We start from the raw sequence: 21,580 nt of genomic DNA on the forward strand, positions 1-21,580 counted from the left end.
AACAACTTAACCACTATTGATCTGAAGCCCAGAGTAGGAGACAAAAGCAAATACTTGCACATTTAGACACAAAAAGTGTGAAACTACATTAACCCCAAAGTCAGAAGAACAAACATCTAAAGTTGTGTATTTTTTTACTTCTATCAGTACAAAGCAAGACAAACAACAGTTGAGTCACACACCCCTCCCTGCCTTTTTTTTGCCTGCTAAAATAAAGCCAGGAAACACCATCTTCTCTGGTGTGTTACTATATTTTACTACTTAACATTTTATAAGGCCAAGAATTGTTTTTCCACCAATTAATGTAAGCAAAGGAGGTAATCTTTCTTTCAGGAGTGGGATGATGCTGGAAGGCTGTAAGGTGATGCCACAGGAAGAACAGATCAAGAGTGTTTACCCCTCACAGCATCACCTTGTTACTTGAGATGAACTCACCTGGTGTTTATTGCATAAAATAACATCTAGTACAGTTATGCAGCCCTGAGGACAACTACAGAAATGCTGCAAGCAACTTGTAATATTTTGATAGTACTTAAAGTTATGAGAAAATACCCCAAAAATGAAATTGATTTCTTTTTCTAGTTAATAAAACTGTATCCACTTCCATTGCAATGAAGGAAGCGACATCCATTTTCCAGCTCACCATTAAAGTTTGCTTTTAAGCCAAATAAAATTGGAAATTCATCCTTCCAGTTACAAAAGCATTCCTTTTAACCCTCATACCAAAAAAGTCACCATTTATGCTGTTTTCACTGCCCTTCACCATTTCTATTTCTGTCTCACCGGAACCTCTCAATGGCTGAGAAACCTCATGAAAGAATTGCAAATTCTGCATACAAACACAAGCTGAAACTCCTCCAAACGTTTAGGCTGAAGGAGTTTCTTCTAGGTACCACCTTTCAAATGTCTTCAACTTACAAAGTAGTTACAGATGCGTTATTCTTTTGCCTGCCAAAGCTGGGAACAGCAGATTTGTTTTTCCCAACATCCAAGTGGGCTTGGAACTCCACAAATAAGAGGAAAAGCCACATCAGCAGATTAAAGAAAGTAACACAGAAACAGCTGGTGAGATGCATAAGCTGGGCACTTGACTCATCTTCCAAGTGTCTTTTTTCCCTTCCAGCCATAGAAAGTTTGATTTCTGCTCTGCCCATGTCATCAATCTCAAATAAAATTCCAAGAAAGCATTTTATTCCATATTCCCTTGAAGGATTCAGGCTCTAATGACTCTCTATGACCACAAACACCTACAAGACACAGATCCCAAAACTATAAATGGGCTTCAAGATGCCACATTGCAGCTGCATCTTGTATCCCTAAATTGTGATTACCCAGAGATTTATGGAAAATGCTCTCATAATCCTGACACCTCATCTTTTTTAACTGGTACTTAATTGATCCAAAAGTCAAGTTGAGCTACAATACTCCAGGCCTCAAGAGAACTGAATCTGGCTGTTTACAGCAGTTTTTTTTACCTTTCTAACATCACTTAAGGATAACAGATGTGCACACCAGTGCGTTTCAAGCTCTAAGCCACTCTCTTAAAGATCAGTAGGATCTTCTGTGTACAGAAAACAGATCTACAGACTGGAAAAGGCTTTATTTACACCTTGCTGCATTTCTCCTGTACTTCTTACTGAGAGATGCTCACAGACTTCAGCAGCTTAACTACAAGCAATCTAAACAATATTATTTTCAGGTGACAGCAAGCTGCAGCACCATGTCTGAAGCACAGCCAAGTGTTTTGATAGATTGTTATTCTGAAAATAACTATGTTTCTTTTGGGGAGTCCAAATTCACAGCACCATCGCTAAGCAACTATTTCTACAACTGCTGTTCTACTTAGGACACAAAACAAGGAGCACAGAAGGCAAACTAGGACCTTCAGAAGGGCCAAATGAGTATGAAGACAAGCAAAACTGTGTTAGCAGTGCAAAGTGGAGTGAGGTGGGAAGGCTCAGTCTGCACAGCAGCCAAACATGTCCTTCAGGAGATCTGGATAGAAAAGTACAGATATATATTACATGTATAATTACACAGTGTCAATCCCAGGAGGAAAAATGAGCTCATGTGGAGCACACACAAGTTCATTTGTTGTCAACCCATAAATGTCACAGAGCTACAGGCTTTTCAAACCAGCACAACGCTTACGATCTTGTCTTTGTATGGTTAAATCAGCAGAAAAAACCCATTGCTAAAAAACATGCTTAAACAAAACACTGATTACCTTGAGCACATGACTGCTGTTCACACCAGGCCAAATTTACACAAAACAAGTAAAAAAAAAAAGGAAACCCTGGGGACAAACTGTTAATACATTAACTTACTCTCATCAGGATTATTTAAACTATGCATTGTTGAAAAGAAAGTTTAAGAGAAAAGGAGCAGAGCCCTTTACATACTCAGAACATTGGCTGCTTTTCTGGAGGGTTCATCAAGGCAAAGTAGGGGAGAGGTTTTGGCACTCTCCCTACACAAAAAAAAAAAAAAAAAATCTGCAGAAGTCAACACTAGATATATAACACATAAAACACCTGTGATACAACTATTTCACAGGAAAATTCTTCCTCTGCTCTTGTCCTCTTCTGTTTCCTACTAATTCATACCTTCCCCTGGGACTGGCATTAGTACATGAAGCTATCACCTTGTCTGCATTTAATCCACACAATAAATTCAACATACAGTAAGCACAGAGACAACAATTTAAGATAAAAACCCCAAGGTTGAGCCAAAGTAAATGTCCTTCCAACCAGCCAACATAATCAAACATGGTTGTCGTTCCTTACAGTTGTAGAAAATGCCAGACTTCCAAAAACACTTGCTTCTTCTTTTACTGGCTCCACGATTTTTGAGAGATCATGAAACAGAAGAAAACATGAAAGGATCAAACAGCCCCAAAAAGCAACCCATGGGCTTAGTGAGCAGAATGAGCCCCGAGATTATTGTAAGCACGTTTAACAGAAAACAATACTTCAAACAGGACGTTTCACTGAACGACGAAACAGGAACAAAGTGACAGCCTGGCATCACATTTCTGTAGATGGCAGAAGACAACTGTAGAGGTGAGGTAAGTCAAAAAGTTGGTAAAATGAAGCAGTTCTATATAAAATAACCTCAGGGCTGCGTTTTGGGCAGCAGCAAGTGGCGTGGCTGGAATGCACCAAAGGTAATAATGCTCCCTCCACAGCTGCTGATGAAAGCAACCAGGAGAAGCAACCTGTTGGTGCTTGTCACTTTGCAAGGCACACCTAAAGGGCTTGTGAGGAGGAGCACGACAACTCCGGGCCCGCATCGAGAAAACGCCGCTTTTCAAAGGGCAAACCCCTAAAAACCATAAAACACCCTGGACTAATCCGGTCAGCGAGACGAGAACTGCTCCCGAGGCCCTTCTTGCCTCTCCGCTCCCTCCGCCACGCAGGCGAGGCCACCCGGAATGGCTCTGCCCGCAGCACCGGCAGCACCACGCGTGTCCCCGCGGCCGCCCCCGGCTCTCCCGGCCCGCTCCCGCTCCGGCCCCGGCCGGGACCCGCCTCGCCCGCCTTCCCTTCCCCCCGGGAGCCTCCCTGCCCGCCCGGCGCTGCCCCCGCTCCCCGGGGCCGCGCCCCGCGCCCGCTCCTCGGCCCGGCGGCGCGGCGGGCCCGGCCCGGCTCCCTCCGCCGCTGCGCCGCGGCGCTCACCTGGCAGAAGCGGCGGCAGTAGTACTGGCTGCGGAGCAGAGCGGGCAGCCCGGCCGGGAGCCCCGGCGCCGCCAGCGCCTCCAGCTCCTCGCTGAGGCGCTCCGACTCCTGGTCGCTCTCGTCTTCCGCCATGGCGGCCCCGCCGCCCCGCGCGTACCGAGCGCCCCCGCCCCGCCCCGCCGCGCCGGAAGAGCCGCCCCCGCCGCGCCGCCAAGCGTCCGGCCACGCCCCCGCCGCCAGCGCTCCTATTGGCTCGCCGGCCCTGTCCATCAACGCGCCGCTCGGCGCTGGCTCCGCCCCTTCGCAGGAGCGCGCTGCGATTGGTGGAAAAGTCTCGCCGTTACTTCAGTCCCGCCCTCCCACTGGCTGCTCGCCCCGTCTGTCACGCCCACCCTCCGCAGCCACCTCCCCGCTGCCGCCCGCGCTCTGATTGGTCGGCGCACGCCTCTATCAGCGCTCTCACGCCCGCCCCCCACTCTCAATTGGGCGCAAGCCTCGCCCATCTCCGCGGCGAACCAATCAGCGAGTGACTTCCGGCGGGGTGGGCGGGGCCGCGCGGCTGCGGCGGAGCGGCGCGTCCGGCCCGGCCCGGCGGGGCCCAGCGCGGAGCGGCGGCGGCGGCGGCGGCGGCGGCGGGGCGGCCCCGGGCGCGGACGGGCGGCGCGGCCGCTGCGGGTAATGGTGCCGGGCGCGGGGCCCGCGCGGATCCGCGCGTGGGGAGGAGGCTGCGCGGCCTCCCGGGGAAACAGCCGCGCTGCGGGGCCTGGGCTGTGCCGGGCCGGGCTGTGCGCGTTGAGCCCCGCGCGGGGCACACGGCGCCGGCAGCCCCGGGGCACGAACCCGGGCAAGGAACGCAGCGAGTTCCGGTCCCGCTCCGCGGGAGGAACGCGCCCGGTGCGCGGAGATGCAGACTCGCTGTGCTCCTCACCCAGCGGCCCCGGGGCTGGCGGCGGCTCCGGTGCGGTGGCAGCGGTCACAGCCGAGTCCCCGGGGCCGCCGCCTCGCCCGGAGCGGAGAGCGGATCCGTGGGCACCCCGAGGTGCGGAGGCAGCAGCCCTCTGCGAGGAAACCACGCCAGAATCTGACACCCCCCCTCCAAAAAAAAAAAAAAAATAGACCTACCAAAATTCCTGTGTTCTGCTGCTCTCAGGATCCCGAGAGAGTTTGCTGCAGTAGCTCTACAAATACCTGGTTTGGTGGGGGGATATTTTTTTGGCCTTTCAGAAGCTAAAGCAACAAGTTTGTGTTGAGTTAGGACTTGTTTTCTGCTTGATTTCAGGAAATGGTTCCTTAGAAAACTCATATAAAGCAAGAAAAAGAAGAAACTTCTATCGATGCTGGATAAAGATTGTTTATCTTTGTATCAGCCTAAGACTTACAGGTCTGCAAAGCGCAGTGAGGGCAAAAAAATTCACTAGGAAAATAGCAAATACGAAGATCTTTGTTTCCTTTTTTGTGGAGGCTTGTAATCTCTTCATGTAGAAATGGCTTAAGAAAAAAAGACAGTGTTGCAGACAGAATTCTCTATTTCTTTAGTTCCAGGGCGGGCAGAAACCATTCTGGACAGTAGAAACTGTATTCAACCTTTTTTTTTTTTTTCCTTTTAAATGTTGCAACAGCAAACTGGGTAACAGGAAAAAAAAAATAAATACAGAGAAGTACATCCGGAGGTATCTGGATACTTAGAAGAAATATTCTTGCCTTTTGGGGTTTTTTTGTTTGAGGTTTTTTTTAAGGAAATGGGTAGTTAATGTGATGACCATTAATTTTGCTCAGAAAACCTCAAACCTGAACAGAGCTATTACTTGACTTCAACTTTACTTTAAAAAGGGGTTGAATTATCTTTAGTTCAGATTTGCAGTAGCTACTCCATACCCCAAAAACAAAAGGACACAGGTCCTGTTTGATTTCAGAGCACTTAACTGGGTTATTGCCTGCTTTGGTGACATGGTCTAGTTCAGAGTGATGTTAAACCTCTTTGAAAATACACTTTCTTATTTTGCATTGCAATAGATGCAATTCTGTGTTCCCATTAGGCTGTTCCAGCAGTAATTGCAGTGACAAAATTATTTGCTCTAAGCTCCAGGTTCAATCTAATAGCTGTGGTTTAAAAACCAGGGCTGTTTCCAAACAAGTGCTGGCAAAGCTTTAGTTTGGTTTTGGTTTGGGGTTGTTTTTTGTTGGGGGTTATTGCCTTTTAAAAGTGACAGTAGTGGTTTTCTTGCTTGCTGTAATACACAGAAAAACACTGACTCAACAGTTAAGAAAATGTCAAATATGTTGAAAATGCTAAGAAGAAAGTACCCTTTGTCCTAGAGTGTAAAGGATAAAAAAGGAAAAAGCAAAAAGTATTTTTGTTTAAGTGATTACCAGATTGAGTTCTTAGGGTTCTGTTGAGTCACCACAATATTAGTGGTGTGAGGATAACTTCAAACAATTATTAAAAAGCATTTTCTCTACTTACAATCTAATACCTTATAGCTACACATATATATCCACCACAATCTTAACAGATTCGCAATACATGCTATAAAAAAATCAAACAGAAAAAAAAACCGCTCACCACATTAACAAGTCCAAATAGACTCTTACAATAACCCAAATAACAAAAACCACTTATAATAAACCAAAAAACCAGACCAAAAAAGTGCTTTACTCTGACCCACAAGGAACTTCATTCTCCCAATTAACTGGACTTCCAGGTGAAAGGCCTTTCAGTAGCAGCACAAACGTGCCTTACGTGTAAGCAGTGCTGTTCGAGGTGCCAGCAGGTGCCAGGCTGGATGCTGAACGAGCTCTTGTTGTGTTTCCCAGCTTTGCCGGGCCGGAGGCGGCGATGGAGCGCTTCGGGGTGAAGTCGGCGCCGTCGCGGAACCGCTCCAAGACCGCTCTGTACGTGACCCCCCAGGACCGCGTGACGGAGTTCGGCAGCGAGCTGCACGAGGACGGCGGGAAGCTCTTCTGCACCTCCTGCAACGTGGTGCTGAACCACGTCCGCAAGTCCGCCATCAACGACCACCTCAAGTCCAAAACGCACACCAAGAGGAAGGCGGAGTTCGAGGAGCAGAACGTCAGGAAGAAGCAAAGGACTCTGACTGCCTCCCTGCAGTGCAACAGCACTGCCCAGACAGAGAAAAGCAGCGTGATCCAGGACTTTGTGAAAATGTGCCTGGAAGCCAATATCCCCCTGGAGAAGGCCGATCACCCCTCTGTGCGAGCCTTCCTGTCCCGCTACGTCAAGAACGGCAGCTCCATACCCAAGTCGGAGCAGCTAAGGAAAGCCTATCTGCCTGATGGCTATGACAATGAGAACCAGCTCATCAACACTGAAGACCGTTGAGAGAGAACTGTTTTCATCCTCGTTGTGAAGTTTTACATATTGATGGTGTGGTTTATTTTTATATTCATGCATATATACAGTGTTACATATTGATTTTACAAGCTATTTTGTATTCTTGTAGAAATGACAATCTACTCCTGAACTTAGCGGTGTGCCGCAGATTGTTGCTAACCCTGCTGTGGATTTCAGAGCTACACTGATGTAGAGCTCATGAGGAATGTAGGGAGCATCCCTGGCATACACCTGATCTCTGTTCAGTCCAGCTGTAAGTGAGGCTGAGAAAAAGGCACTTGAATGGAGGACCCCACTTCACAGTGCATCTAAGAAGACGGTGTGGTAGGGAATACTACTCGTGGCAGTGGATTGCTGTGTCCAGTATCCTGTCCCTGAGTGACCAAGAAGAGGTGCTGCACCTTTGAAGCTCTAGGATGGTTAGTTAAAATATCACTGCTCTGTTGGGGGAGGACTATTGCAACTTTCTATTCAAGCTTGGTTTATGTTTTGAAACAGGAAACTTTTTTCTTCTAGAACTCTCTTATGCTGTTTGGTGCAACTGTGGATGTGTTCATTATCCAGCTTAACCAGCCAGTCTCTTGTACTGACCTCTGAACTCCACTATTCTCATAAGGCTGAGAGTTCTGCAGGTTTGCCATGTCTGCTTTTCTAAAATGACCATTTCTTTGTCTTGGTTTCACATGCCCCCTTCTGTTTTAGTGCCAATATTTGAAAGCTGAGTAGACAAACCAGTAACTGAGTGTGATTTGCAGTGCAGCTGCTGTCAAGTGAAACTTATGCTGGACCAAGTTCTTAGCAGAGAAGATTAATGCCTTTTTCCTACTAGCAGGACTAAGCTAAATCTAAATTGAGGATGGCAGAGGCACTAAATTGAGGAGTTGGGAAGGTTTTTTCATTGTGCACAGGAGAAGAGGCTGCTCCATCTTTTCCTGAAGGTCCTTTACACCTCTGGCCTTGTCACAGCATTGCAGTCAAGGGAGGTGAAGTGATTAAAATAGTTTTTAAATCAGTTACTGCAAAGACTCTTCAGTACTTGTAAACACAAGTAGGAAGGCAGATACATTTTGAATTTATAATGGAATTACAGACCTGGGCTGTATTTCTTACTCTGTGCCATGGCCATATCTATTGGACTGGCAAAAAGCAAAATGGGAAATTGAGGAATTTCAGTAATACTCTCTCCAAAATACAGTAAACAGTTACTAAGCTATTCCAAATGATGATGACAAATAGTTCACCTAACACAAATGTTCCATTAAGGTTTGGAACGAAACGAGGGAGTACTGTGCAAAGTGCTGGAATGAACTGTCCTCTGCCTGCTCTAGATCTCCTGGAGATGCTCTGGGTTCAGATAGGTGCCAAGCGTCTCCTGGGAGCACAGGAATCCTCCCTCTCCATGGGTACAATGGCATAAGGATGCTTTAACTCCTGAGGGTGCAGCCAGTTGTCCAGCTTCCTTTCCCCAGCAGAGTTTCGCAGCAGTTTATTTACAGCAATACCAAGGAATTGCTGAAAAGACACAAAAGAACGAGATTATTCTGGGTTTAGAGCTATTTCCCCAGCTGTATCTAGAGCAGTCTACTTTGCTGGGCTGAGAGAGACTTACATACTTAGTAACAACTATTTTTTGTGCAATTAATCTGCAGAAATGCACTTGTGTTCCATGCCCCATTATGAAACCTGCTGCAATAAATGGACAAAGCTAAAAAGCAGAAGGTTTCTTACCCATGTGCATCAATCCAGGGGTGCTCAGCCCACTGCTGGTCTAGGACTTCAGACAGAAATAACAGTAGCAACTTTTTAATCTAATCCTAGAGATCAAGATATGCCTTCCTAAATATAATTTTTTATTGCACAAGCTTGGGTTTAGCTTAAAATCCTTAACTGCCTTGGGCTAGAACTGTTTAATAAATCTTCTGAAGACAAGTGAAAGGTAAACTGCCAATAGCCTTTTCTGTCCTGACAAGAACTGAAAGTATTTTCTCACAGCTGCTGTTTCCTTACAGTGAAACAACATCCTTGCTTTAATTTTTAATCTTTATTGAAACCTCAGCAATGCAAGCTTAGAATTGAAGCAAATGGAGAATAATGGGATATTGAGAAAACAAAAGCAGCTAGAGAAGTGGGATGGTCAAAAGGTAGGAATTTGGGCTAGTTCAGTCAGCTTTTGCTAACATGGGATTTTCCAGGCTGCACCCCATAACAATTTTATATGGGATTAGATGCTGTGTGTTCTTCTCTTGACTGACAGACATTTTGAAATGCTTCATAGGAACATTAAAGAGGCTCCTGCGTAACTGAAAAAAAAAAAAAAAAAGAAAAAAATCAAGTTGCTTTCAAAGTTACAGTTTTACATTAAAATGAAACAATGTTCAAGTGTAATGAACTCGATTTGCAGGACATTGCTGTTTTAATAATAGGATATTTTCATTGAAAAATAAAGCCACAATACTTTTCAAGCTTTTTTGAAAATCAGGACGTTGATCCATTGCAACAAACATTAGTAATGGAGTAAAGCTATGAAAAATAAAGCACTTCCAGGTAATCTAGAAAGAATGAATAAGTTTAAAATCATGATCTTAACCTAAATCATCAAGACATTTTTAAAGAAAATATGAGTAAGTGGTTGCATTCTGTCACGAAACAAGTCCTGCAAACACTCAGTGCAGAACATAATTTTGCCAGTATGGCTGCAGTTGGATAAAACATAACTTTCTTTTAGTTGCTGTTGATCTCACAGAAGATTTACAGCAGAAGTTTTCTCATCTATCTAAACCTAAAGAATAACTAAATCCTAGTTTTGAGGCTCTGATGGAGTTGTTTGAACAGTCACCATTGGGGATTCTTGTGCAAGAATGTATTTCCTGTAAAGAAGAAAATTGTCAGAAGTAAAGGGAGGGTGGTAACAGTGTCGGCTTTTCACTTTACATCCAAATGTAGGGACAAGCTCTAAGGGATACTTTCTGCCATGTGGTTTTAGGAATGTATTTGAACTCTAAATGTAATAGAAAAAAAATTAAAATAAGAAATATTTTCTTCTCTGACCAATACTTAAACTAATTTAGCCAAATTAGCTAAAATTACTCCCAAGCATTTTTCTTGAAACAATACTTGCAACGATTAAAATACAAACAGGAGCACTCTCTGTTGTGTGACTCCTTACAGGGACACACCATGCTAGTTTCAGTTTGCATGTTCTTGAAAAAAACAGGAGCAAACTTCAAAATTTTTAACCATTTTGAAGCCTGTAATTTGGCAGGTCCCATGGGAAGGTGAAGCATTCAGCATAATAAAAGGGAATTGTTTTTCACTGGAGAGAGAAACTTGTTCTGCACAGTATGGGATATTCTCATGATAGAAAGGCTGGTTTTAGCCAGAGCCCATTTTAGTAATTCTGTTGAACTGAAGAGTGAGATGCTCCCTGTTAGGTTTTGCAGCATAATGAGCTGATTTTCAGGAAAAAGGAAAAAAAAAAAAAAAAAGCTGGAACTTTGGCAAGGATAATCTCTATTTATATTTACATATAAAAAGAGGCAAGGCTCACTGTTGTTGCATTCACATTGTACTCACTGCTACTTACTCTGTGTAATTTGAGTGCTTGTTGTCTTTGTACAATTTTAAAGTCGTGTCTAACTTTCAAAATATTTTTATTTTAACAAAGTTTCTCACTGTAATAGTGCTGTTAGAGTTTAGTCTCTTTTGGTCTAATGAAGATGCTTTATTTTTGTTTTGGTGGTAGGGATGTTTTGTTGATGATGAGTGGCCACAGAAATGGTTTTATTTAAAAAAATGAGTCATGAACTTATGATTAGATACTAGAGTGAGGCTGAAGATACCTGCGTCCTGCAGTGCCACAAGACTTCCTGTAGGAACAGTAAGACCAGAGTAAGTGATTTAAGTTTTTATATTAAAACAATACTGAAGAGAAATACTTTACATTGTAAAGTTTTCACTTGGTAATGAAAAAACGGTCTCTTAAAAAAAAAATAAAGGTATTCCTTTTTTATAGAATTTATGCATACTCTCTTATTTTACCAATCAAGTGGATTAAGAACCTGTGGTAGGTTCCATAGAGTGGTGTAAGAAATGGATGGGGACAGGAAAATTTAAGAAGCTGCTGCTGTAGCTTAAGGTAACATCAGATATTGAAGCATTTGGTTGATTTACCTATGCAATGACACTGAAATCTGTTCCAGGACTGGTTATACAAAACCTCTGCTTCCTGTCAATTCCTGAGTTTCTTCATGGTGACAGAAATCCCCTAATGATGCCTTCTGCTCCAAGTGAATACCAGGTGGAATGATTGTTGTGAATTTTGACACTGCAGTAAACCCTTTGTAGGTACAGGATCTTGCAGCTACCCAAGGCCTCAGATCTTTTCAGGAAGGGCTTCTGCAATGTGGAAGAATCCAAAAAGGTCACAGTTTGATCCCTCTCCCTTGGGGACTTCATGAAAATTGAGCAAATAACATCAACCCATCAAAAATTATCATCAAGTGTGGGTTTGATTGTTTACACATTTCTTTTCCTGAATTCTGACCTGTCTTGACATCTCAGGATGGATCAATGATAAATTCAGGCAACCTCTTGACTGATGAATTTATGAACTATTATTTTCTCATTTTCAGTCATTTCCAGGTCACAGCACATTAAGATCAAGTGCTTTTTGTTGTGAAATGGAAAAGCAGAATAGAAATAAACATACCCTTTGTAAAATTTCCTTGTGTGGACAATTCGTGTATGAAACAGCAAATGCACACTTGCAAAATCAATGTATCAGTCAGGATTTCTGTGGAAGCTGATGTAGAACCAGGTGAAGCAAATATTTAAAGTTCAGTAATTAGGCCATGCTAAATTCTGATGGTCTCATTTTACCTTTTTAACTGAATCAAGGCAGTTCAATCCATATCCGGGATGCAGTAGGATCAAGTACACACAGCTTTCAGGCCACAGTGGTACTGATAATTAGGTCTGACATTTGTTATTTGCATAGGCTGAAGGAGAGACAATCTCTGACAGTTTGTTGTTTTTTTTTTTCCTCATCCCACTTTTTTTACAAGGGGTTTGGAATTTGTGGCTTGTGTGGCCACCTCTTTCATATCTACAAGCACATCTCAGGTAGAAGCAGAAAGTGCAGGATGAGAGTTGGAATACAGAGAGCTACTGCAGCTCAGCTGAAAGTACTGTTCAGTAGTTCTGTTCAGAGCTGGAAGAAAACTATTTAGGAACTTCAGAGGTTCTTAAGAGGGGTTTGTATATTGGTTTGCCTCAAGTGTTTTTTTAATCTGTCCTCCAGTGTACAAAATAGCTCCAATTCAGCATTTGATTTCACTGCAGTAACTGACACCTTCTCACCTTAGTTCTTCTATAATTAGCTTTAAATTGCTTCCTCCTTCCCCTTATTTCTGAAGCCTGTCATTACCTCAAGACAAATCCAACAGACAACAAGCCCCCAAGTGGAGCTGTAACCAGCTCTGGACACAATGAACTGAGCCCCCTTGTGAGTGCACCCAAGCTCAGCCAACAGTTCAGAACCTGGCTCAAGATATGTGCTTTGATTTAACAAGGCTCAGCTCATCTCCTGAAACTGAAACTGCTGGGGGAAAAGTGGGGAGATGCAAAGAATCTCATGTTGTGAAGGAGTTCCGTCAAAATGAAGGAGCTGACCCCCTCCTCTGACAGGGAATTACAGGAGTAAAGCTGCAGGTGCAGCAGCAAATCCTGAGCTCTGTGATCACCGGTGACAGGCAAGGAGCTGACGGGACACTGGAACATTGCTGTTCCTTTAAGGCACTAAAACCTCCTTCACGCAGTGTTAAAAGGTAATTTTCAGCAGACTTCCTGGAGCCCACTCTCAGAACGTTGTGTGTCACTCTGTGGTTTCCTGCAAACAGGAAAAATGCAGCCCCAAAATAGAACGTTGGTCTTGTGAGAAGAAAAACTGAGGTGGGACAGAATGCACATTGCATAGATTATGGTTGGGTTTTTCTTTTCACTTGCATTCAGTAAAGTAGCAACAGCAGTGACAAAGGGGACTGAATCAGGTAAAGAAGGTTCCTATTTATAGCAGTCCTCAGGTCTGAATTTCACCCCATGTTTTTGGAGCCTTTTCCTCCAAAATAATCGTATTTAATACAGAGAACTGTGCTAGTTGTGTTTAAATTGCGTAAGTTCTTTGAATTCAATTGCACTGAATGAGGGTTTTTGAATTTTTTAAAACCTGACATCTCTTAGAATTCAGTAAAGTTATTGAGTTACTACAGACAGTGCAAATCAGTGCTCATCTGGTGACATCTTTTTCTGCCATCTCCCTTTCCTAATTATACAGTTTAGGATTAGGACTCTCATTCCTTACTTTGACAAATACTTATATTTATTTAGCATTTACTATCCCCTGAAACATGCTTTTAAAGCAAAACTATGCTCTTGCAGTGTCTCAAATCCATGGTCTGAGTTAAAAAACAAAATTAAAAAATCTAAATTACCATTTGGAGATCGAAAAGATCTCATACCTTAATAATATCATAAAAATAGAATGGCTCAAGGTGGTAATTAAGTCTCAGCAAGAGAAAAACTTCCCTGAATAACCAATTTTTCTCTCAGAGCTGGCTATGGATGCAACCACCAGGTGTCTTCAGTGCATAAAAATGCAATTTGTGATAGGAGTGTTTTGGCTCAAGTGGAGCCCTGCTGTGTGTGCAGTTACACTCGAGGAGTTTTCTTCCATAAATATTTTCCATTTAGGCTGGATTGGATTTTTTTGTCAGGCTTTTTCCGTTCCTCACAAACATCAGTCGGATTCTCCTGATCATCACACACTCTAATCAAACACAACATTTCTGACAGGAAAAGGAAATCCAAACATAACATTTCAGAAAGCTGTTCCATTATTTTCTCCAAAATATTACTCTGGGAAAAAAATCCTGCTAATTTAGGCTTTGGTAAGCATTTCCATCATAAGCAGAGGTGACAATTGCTATATAAGAAATTCCTGTTTGCCTTCCATTTGGTTCTAACTTTATGAAGAAACTTTACACAGGCAAAAGTTTTTGGGAAGGTTCAGCTAAGTGCTTCAATTTCTTAAAAATACTCAGGGGAAAAAAAATCTTAAAGACATGCTGAGAAAAGAACACACAAAATCCAAATTTCTTGTCCTTATGAAGATGCTGAGAACAACCAGCAGAAAAAATCATCCTTTACAGTGCAGATTGTTGTGTGAACAGTGATTTTTTTCAACTTCTTAATTGATTAACATTGAATTAGAGTCATGCAGAAGCACTGAATATGTTTAAAATCCTGCTTTGCATCCCTGCTCTCTGCTATCTTGCTTCTTGTAAAATCAAAACCTCATGTGCAGGAGCATCTTTCAAAAACAAAAAAATCTGCAGCTTTGTTGTCTATGAGGGGAGCCAGGAGCCAGAGAAGGGGAGATGGTTTTTAAACCCTCAGGATCACCTTCTCTTTCCAATGCCCAGACAATAAAGATTTCTCCAGTTATGCTGATAAAAAGAATATTCCTGTAGATTCTGTTGGTAATGCTGGCTCAGAGCAATTATCAAGTTTACAGTAAGACGTGGCCTCATAATTAAATCTGTCTGTAGCTATTAAACATTACAGGTGGAGAACAGAAACCAAAGCAGTGCTCAGTGCACCCTGGAGATAATGGGTCAGAGCCTCCTAATTTAACTGAAGAGGATGATAGTGATAATAACAGAAATATTCAGCAACTGACTAGATAAGAACTCCAGCACCTGAGGACAAGCAACTTTTGAACCATGGCCAAAGTTTTTGGTAGCATTTAACCCTGAGCTTGAAATCTGGAAATCCTACAAGCTCTAGGTCCAGTCTGCAGTCAAATTATCCTTCATTTGACAGTGTATCTGCAATTATTTAGCTTAACCACAACTAATTACCATCCCACTTTCAACTTTGAATGGCCACAGATTTTGAGTAAGAGGCTCTGCTAATTTGGACTGATGTGAAGACTACACTGTGCCCAGTATCCTCCTGTGATAAAGCACTGCTAAAATGACACTAAATGACTACAAATATCAAAATAATGTTTATAGGAGCATTACACAAACCAAAGTCTTGCAAGTCAGTCTCTACAGAACCATGATGGAAATAATTTTTTTTTAATGCATTCCATCTTACCCCTTCTAAACTTGTTTGGTTTTTATTTTGGTCAAAGTAAGCTGGGAGTTGAAGCCAACTTATTTAAGCTTTGTATCCACAGACAAAATGATGAGAGACACAGAAAATTCTCCAGTATACACCGAAAAACTATACTATTGTTTCTTTAAAATCGGGGGGAAAAAAAGTGAAAACTCCTAAAATTCAGTTTCTATTTGCAAAATTGCATTCCTCAAAAAGTCCCAATATAAATACGTACAATTACTAAAATAAATTTTTCCATCATTCTTTGAGAAGCCATCTCTGAAGCTCGTGGAAGGTGTTTAATGAGCTGCAGAACTGTTGTGCTCATTACAAGGGATTGAAGAATTGGAGAATCCTCCTTATCTGCTGCTGGAACATCTTCATGCGTTGGAAGAGACGAGAAGCTCAGTACCCTGAGTAGCACAGCAGCAAAATATTTGACAGCTATGTGAGAACAAGTGAAACAACTCCTAACTCTGCCTTCACATTTAGCATTGTATAAAGCGCCACTGTATTTCCATCTGTGCACTGATCCAAACTTCCTCCAAATGCTTTTGTGGTGAACTCTGAGCATCTGTGTATTTTAACCAGGCTCTTTCTTCTTCTCTGAAGGTCACAGGGACGTGGAAGACTCTGGTCCTTAATCGAGGCCAAAGTGATCTGTGCTGAGAACGCTGATCCTAGGAGAGGAAAGAACTTCTTAAGCCAACACAAGGATACCTTAACACTGCTGCTTGTAAACTTGCAGTTTGTTGTGAGTGCTGATGGTGTAAAATGATCCTGGTTCTGACCAATGACAACTGAAGACTACAAATTAAAAGTGATATGTGTGCATGGCTTGTAGAAGTGAGACTCTCTGGTGTGTGGCACTGGTTATGTCAAAGGATATTAGATCATTATGAACCCATTGATATTATGTTCCCTACTTCAGTTTTTGGGTTCATTTCTTTCTGGATGTTTTGCTTGTATGAGTAAGTTCCTGCCATTAAGAGAGGGCAGATTGCATTCACTTCAGTGTTTACCAACTGACAACTCTGTGTTCAATTTTCTTCATGCCTACTACCTGTCAGGTGAAGAGAAGTTATCAAGATTTCCTAAATCTGAGGATTGTCAGCATCTCTTGTCCTGCTTGCCTGGAAAGTACTTGTGTGCCTTTTAAGCCACTTTTCTTCATTGTTTCCAGAATTTCATCTGCAATGGAAAGTACAGTGTTTACAAATGAGTTGAAATTGTTATAGAAGATAGTTCTAAAATATCTGTCAAGCTGTAAAGCAAAGCTTAAAAACTGTCCTCCTACTCTGTCAGACAGAAACTTTTATGCAAAATCATCTCCCACCAAGCACAAATAAAGCTTACAATTTACAAACTGAGGTTCAGTATTTTTCTATAATTCTGTATGAAGCTAAACTGTAGGAGGAAGTGAAATTTGTAGCACCTTCTCACAAAAGCTGCCTAATAAATCAGGTCTGAAAAATAATCTTGACATTACACAATCATTTGTGGCCATTAAGCATTAGATCAGAAGGAACAAGTCCAAATCCTTTCTCTACACCTGTAATATGAAAGACATCACATTTCCCACTAAGCCTTTTTGGTTAACACCACCATTCTCTTCCATAAGAAAGAACTGGTTTGGCATCATTAATTAATTCAGACTTAATTAATCCACCTTTCAGACTTGGAACTGAACTCCTGCAGAGCTGCTGGGGTCCCACACGCTTTCAGTTTCCAAACTACCCTGGGGAGTTTTTAGTTTTGATAAATTTGCTTGCATTTTTGGTTTAGCTGTGATCAGCATTTTGATTTATACGATATTAAACCTGGTTTGCCCATTGGAATGTTCAAGGACAGTGATCACCTGGATTATTTTCTTTAATTGTGACCAAGTAGAATAATCCTCCTGGTGAAAGCAGGTCTGGTACTAATGGGAAAACCCTATCCATTACTTCTCTGCCCTGTTTGCCCCCAGCCCAGGATGCCTCTATTCCACAGCCTTTCACCTAGGAAGAAGGAAAGCAAAGGTTGTCATAACACAGCATGGCAGAATTGCCACAACAACAGACAGTAGCAATACTATTTTTACTGTGTTTTTCAAAATTCTCCTACCTCTTCAGAAGGTGTTACCACATATGGTGGGTTAAACAGCAGTAGATCAACCTTCCCATTTAATCTTGGGGATAATCCTTTGACCTGTAGGTGAAGTTGATGATTGTGTGGGGTATCTTTTTGGGAACATGAATAATGCAAATGTTTCGTAAAAATACAGTTACATAGTGCAGTTGTTCAGCCATTTATTGTGGCCTACCTACACCATCTTTTATAAACATATAAGAGGATTAAAGGGATGAGAAAAATTAGCTTTTTTCCATATCAAATTTTGTAAGACAATAAAGTTAACAACAGACAAAAGTTCTAATTAAATCAGAAAAGGTTGAGAACCAAGAACTGCATAATTTTAGACAAAGGGCTATGATAATGTCAGGCCACTACAGAATTCCTGTCCAGCACTTTCCAAACGATATCTACAGATTTATTTAATTAATACAATGAATTCTTAGAGCTTAATTTTGAATTTTAGAGCTTGAGTAGTTGGTTGGGGTTTTTTTGGCAGTGGGTGATGTCCAGAGGTCCCTTCCAACCCTAACTATTGTGTGACTGCATTATCTGCAGCAAGTATTAAAAAATTACACAAACTATGAAGGAAATACTACTGAAACCTCCCTCTTACCAAGTCAGTGATGACAGGCTGCAGGTGAACATTGTTAAGGAGAGCTGTCTCTTGGGTACAGTAAGCTGCCATGGGGTTGATATCTGTGCATCTAAAAGGGAAATATTACCAAGTGTAAGTTATAGGCTACTGTACCTGGAAACTTAACGCTATGAACCACAAGCTAGTTTATAGAATCAAAGAATATTCTGAGTTAAAAAGGACCAACAAGGATTAAAACCAGCAAACAGAAGTGCAGGCTTAGTAATTTGTCTGGGAAATGGGAAAATGGATTTCTAGTCACAGCACTACTCGTTTGTTACAGAACCCAAAGTAAATAATTCAGGCTGCACCATAAGCTCAGAAATGCTCAACAGGCTCTCTATGCTTTGATTCAGGTGTCTATAGAATTGAGAAAAGAATAGTTTTTAAAATGTGAAAATGATAAATATGTATGAGAGGGCTAATCATCCTGGGCTAAATATCCTTTATTATTGCATGCAACAGTTTAGGTGCTGTTCTACTTACATGTACAGTGCACTGGGTCCAAGGATGGAAGAAGCCAGAAATGTTGAAACCACACCAGATCCAGATCCTATTTCAAGAGAGATCTCGACTCTAAAAAGAGAACACTCTGGATGGCATTTGTTTTAATAGACAAAGAATTGGTCAAGACAGCATGCTGTCCTCCCAAACACATGGAATTAGAGAATCACAGAATATCCTGAGCTGGAAGGGAGCCCCAGGGATCATCCAGTTCAACCCCTGGCCCTGCAAAGACACCCCAACAATCCCACCCTGTGCATCCCTGGGAGCGCTGTCCAAAGCCTTTCTGAGCTCCGTCAGGATGCTGCTGTGACCATTCCCTGGGGAGCCTTTTCCAGCACCCCACCAGCCTCTGGGAGAAGAACCTTTCCCTGATACCCACCCTAACCCTTCCAGACGCAAATTCAGGCCATTCCCTCAGGTCACAGAGAGCAGGACCACAGGACCATTGCTGGCCATTGCTGGCGACAGATCAACCAGGCTGAGGAAGCCAAGCGCCCTCAGCTTCCCCTGCAGGCCCTTCCCCATCTCCGCAGCCCCTCTGCCGCTCCCTCACAGCTTTAACACCCCTGTGCCAGCAATCCCCGCTCAGCTCACCCCTCCCGGCCCTTCCCCATCTCCGCAGCCCCTCTGGAGCTCTCCAATGGCTTTAACACCCCTGTGCCAGCGATCCCCCCCCTCAGCTCACCCCTCCCAGCCCTTCCCCATCTCCGCAGCCCCTCTGGACCTCTCCAATGGCTTTAACATCCCTGTGCCAGCGATCCCCCCTCAGCTCGCTCCTCCCGGCCCTTCCCCATCTCCGCAGCCCCTCTGCCGCTCCCTCACAGCTTTAACACCCCTGTGCCAGCAATCCCTGCTCAGCTCACCCCTCCCGGCCCTTCCCCATCTCCGCAGCCCCTCTGGAGCTCTCCAATGGCTTTAACATCCCTGTGCCAGCGATCCCCGCCTCAGTTCGCCCCTCCCGGCCCTTCCCCATCTCCGCAGCCCCTCTGGAGCTCTCCAATGGCTTTAACACCCCCGTGCCAGCGATCCCCCCTCAGCTCGCTCCTCCCGGCTCCCCTGCCCGCCCTGCCGCACCGAGCCTCCCGCAGGCTGCCCGCGTCCCTCTCCAGCGCATCGAGCAGCAGGAAGGTGTCCTCGGCCGGCTCGTACACGTCCCGAAAAGGCCCCCGCGGGCCCAGGTGCTCGTACCGCGGGGTGGGCAGCGCCATCCCGGCCCGCATCCGGGGGAAGGGGAGGGACAAGGGCAGGAACGGGGCGGGGTGCGCCCGTGTCCCCTCAGCATCGCTCGCTGACGCTCGGATGTGCTCGGCCCGCAGTTGCAGCGGGTGCCGTGGCACCTCATGGCCTCGATCCAACATTAAACACCCTCGGTGTGTTTAGGGTGCGATCCCCGCCGCAGGTGCCCCCGAGGGCGGGGAGAGAGGGGCGCTGCTGCTCCTGCTCCTCATTTCGGTGTCGGCTTCACAAATTGTGTTTCCGTCACGAAAACGACCACAGGGAGTCAGCACAAACCCGAAGGAAGGGGCCGCTGAGGAAGTTTCTGAAACCCTGATACTGATATCCAAAAAAAGCTCTGTTTTCTGATAATTAAAGGACTATATTTCTGTGATCGTTAGCCAGCAACACTAGACAGCATCCTTATGTACCAGTCTGAACTTCAGCGTCACAGAAACACAGATTGATTTGGCTTCGGAAGGACTTTAAAGCTTATCTCATTCCATCCCTGCCATGGCAGGGACACCTTCCACTATGCCAGGTTGCTCCAAGCCCCATCCAGCCTGGCCTTGGACACTTCCGGGGATCCAGGGGCAGCCACAGCTTCTCTGGGCACCCTGTGCCAGGCCACCTACCCTCACTCAGTAAAATAATTTTTTCCTAATATTCACTCTAAAGCTACTCTCTATAAATTTGAAGCCGTTCCTGACTGTGCTATACCTCCAGCCCCTTGTAAATAGTCTCTCTCCATCTTCCTTGCAGGCTCCCTTCAGATGCTGGAAGGCTGCAATTAGATTATCCTGAAGCCTTTTCCAGGCAGAACAATCCCAATTCTCTCAGCCTTTCCTCCCAGCAGAGCTGCTCCATCCCTCTGACCATCCTGGTGCCTCCCCTGGGCTCTCTCCAACAGCTCCAGGTCCTTCCCATGCTGGGACCCCAGAGCTGGAGGCAGCACTCTTAAGAAAAATTAGGTTCTGCAAAATTAAGAATTGAGGAAAAATTTCAGGCCACAGGTCGGGTTAATAATTTTCTCTACTCAGTGAGACCCTAAGACATTCTGATCAAAAGCAGAAGAAAGAGCTGAACAGATTCTAATTCCCATTAAATGTCTGTGTTGGATTATTAATGCCCTGAACACTCAAATTCTGAGTGACTGTCTAGGTCAATGGAGGAAAAAGGTGATGTTAACAAAGTCTGTGCAATCAGATCTCCAGAGATTAATATTTACAGATCCAAAGATGAGGTTTTGACTCAAGGGTTGGTTTTGTCCTGACATGGAAATGAAATCACCAAGCTTTATCTTAAAATAGGCTTCTTGCTCCACTATCTAAAAAACGCAATTATAGAAATTCAAAAGCTCAGAAAATTTCAGTTTCCAGAGTAAATTTATTCATGGACCTGATCTTGTACTAATATTACCTTTTAATTTAAGATGTTACTTTCTCTTCAGGAGACAATACCAGCTTTTTTTGGCTCCAAAGGAAATCTAGTAGATGGTCCTTCATTTCATCTGCCTTCCCAAAGATTTGCTGCTGTGCCAGAGGAACAAGTACTTGTAAAACATATTAAGCTTCCATAAAATTCCATTCCTTTGGCCAAATGAAGTCATGTTAAGAGACAGAATTTTGCACTGTGCCCATATTAGGAAAATTAATTCTTCGGATATATTTTTTTAATCTCTCCAGGTGGTCAAGCTTTGGAGTGCAGTACGAGAAATGACTTCACCTCCTTCAGCTGTACTACTTATTATTTTTGGCTGTTTCATACTTCATGAAATCTGGTTAATTCTTATTGGGGGCTTTTTAAAATACTTCTAAGTCCTTGTGGGTGCATTTTATAAAACATTTATTTTTACTGCTTATATAACTACCTACCTAAAATGTTTTTCTTGGTAGACAACTGTACTGTTTTTGCCAAAAC

The 21,580-nt window shown here is 43.6% G+C and overlaps 3 protein-coding genes across 8 annotated transcripts in view; 1 reads left to right on the forward strand and 2 right to left on the reverse strand.

The window, feature by feature from the left end:
- ZNF654 (zinc finger protein 654) overlaps positions 1 to 3,809 on the reverse strand; it is a 30,195-nt gene extending 26,386 nt beyond the window's left edge. The window contains exon 1 of the mRNA XM_053935373.1: positions 3,678 to 3,809. Within this exon, the coding sequence (XP_053791348.1) occupies positions 3,678 to 3,809 (132 nt within the window). The remainder of the gene's footprint in view (positions 1 to 3,677) is intronic.
- Positions 3,810 to 4,805: 996 nt separating this feature from the next.
- CGGBP1 (CGG triplet repeat binding protein 1) lies at positions 4,806 to 11,043 on the forward strand. Of its 2 annotated transcripts, XM_053934138.1 has the most exons (3): positions 4,806 to 5,058; positions 6,492 to 7,062; positions 7,139 to 11,043. In XM_053934138.1, exons 1-2 carry the CDS (start codon positions 5,012 to 5,014, stop codon positions 7,015 to 7,017), a joined length of 573 nt encoding a protein of 190 aa, XP_053790113.1. In that variant the 5' UTR covers positions 4,806 to 5,011; the 3' UTR covers positions 7,018 to 7,062; positions 7,139 to 11,043. The 2 variants fall into 2 exon arrangements, with proteins under 2 accessions (XP_053790113.1, XP_053790111.1); XM_053934136.1 differs by having other exon boundaries at positions 6,492 to 11,043.
- On the reverse strand, positions 9,249 to 19,820 carry N6AMT1 (N-6 adenine-specific DNA methyltransferase 1). Of its 5 annotated transcripts, XR_008429162.1 has the most exons (9): positions 19,520 to 19,820; positions 18,425 to 18,514; positions 17,918 to 18,008; positions 17,296 to 17,379; positions 17,048 to 17,189; positions 16,253 to 16,380; positions 15,425 to 15,869; positions 11,200 to 11,424; positions 9,250 to 9,329 (listed from the first exon to the last, which is right to left on the reverse strand). XR_008429162.1 is itself a non-coding variant. In XM_053934135.1 (7 exons), exons 1-6 carry the CDS (start codon positions 19,801 to 19,803, stop codon positions 16,274 to 16,276), a joined length of 684 nt encoding a protein of 227 aa, XP_053790110.1. In that variant the 5' UTR covers positions 19,804 to 19,820; the 3' UTR covers positions 15,076 to 15,869; positions 16,253 to 16,273. The 5 variants fall into 5 exon arrangements, 2 of the variants coding, with proteins under 2 accessions (XP_053790110.1, XP_053790109.1); XR_008429163.1 differs by lacking the exon at positions 11,200 to 11,424 and having other exon boundaries at positions 9,249 to 9,329; XR_008429161.1 differs by lacking the exon at positions 9,250 to 9,329 and having other exon boundaries at positions 11,136 to 11,424.
- Between the last annotated feature and the right edge of the window lie 1,760 nt (positions 19,821 to 21,580).

The sequence above is a fragment of the Vidua chalybeata genome, chromosome 2 (assembly GCF_026979565.1).
Source record: "Vidua chalybeata isolate OUT-0048 chromosome 2, bVidCha1 merged haplotype, whole genome shotgun sequence".
In the NCBI taxonomy this organism is placed as follows: Eukaryota; Metazoa; Chordata; class Aves; order Passeriformes; family Viduidae; genus Vidua; species Vidua chalybeata.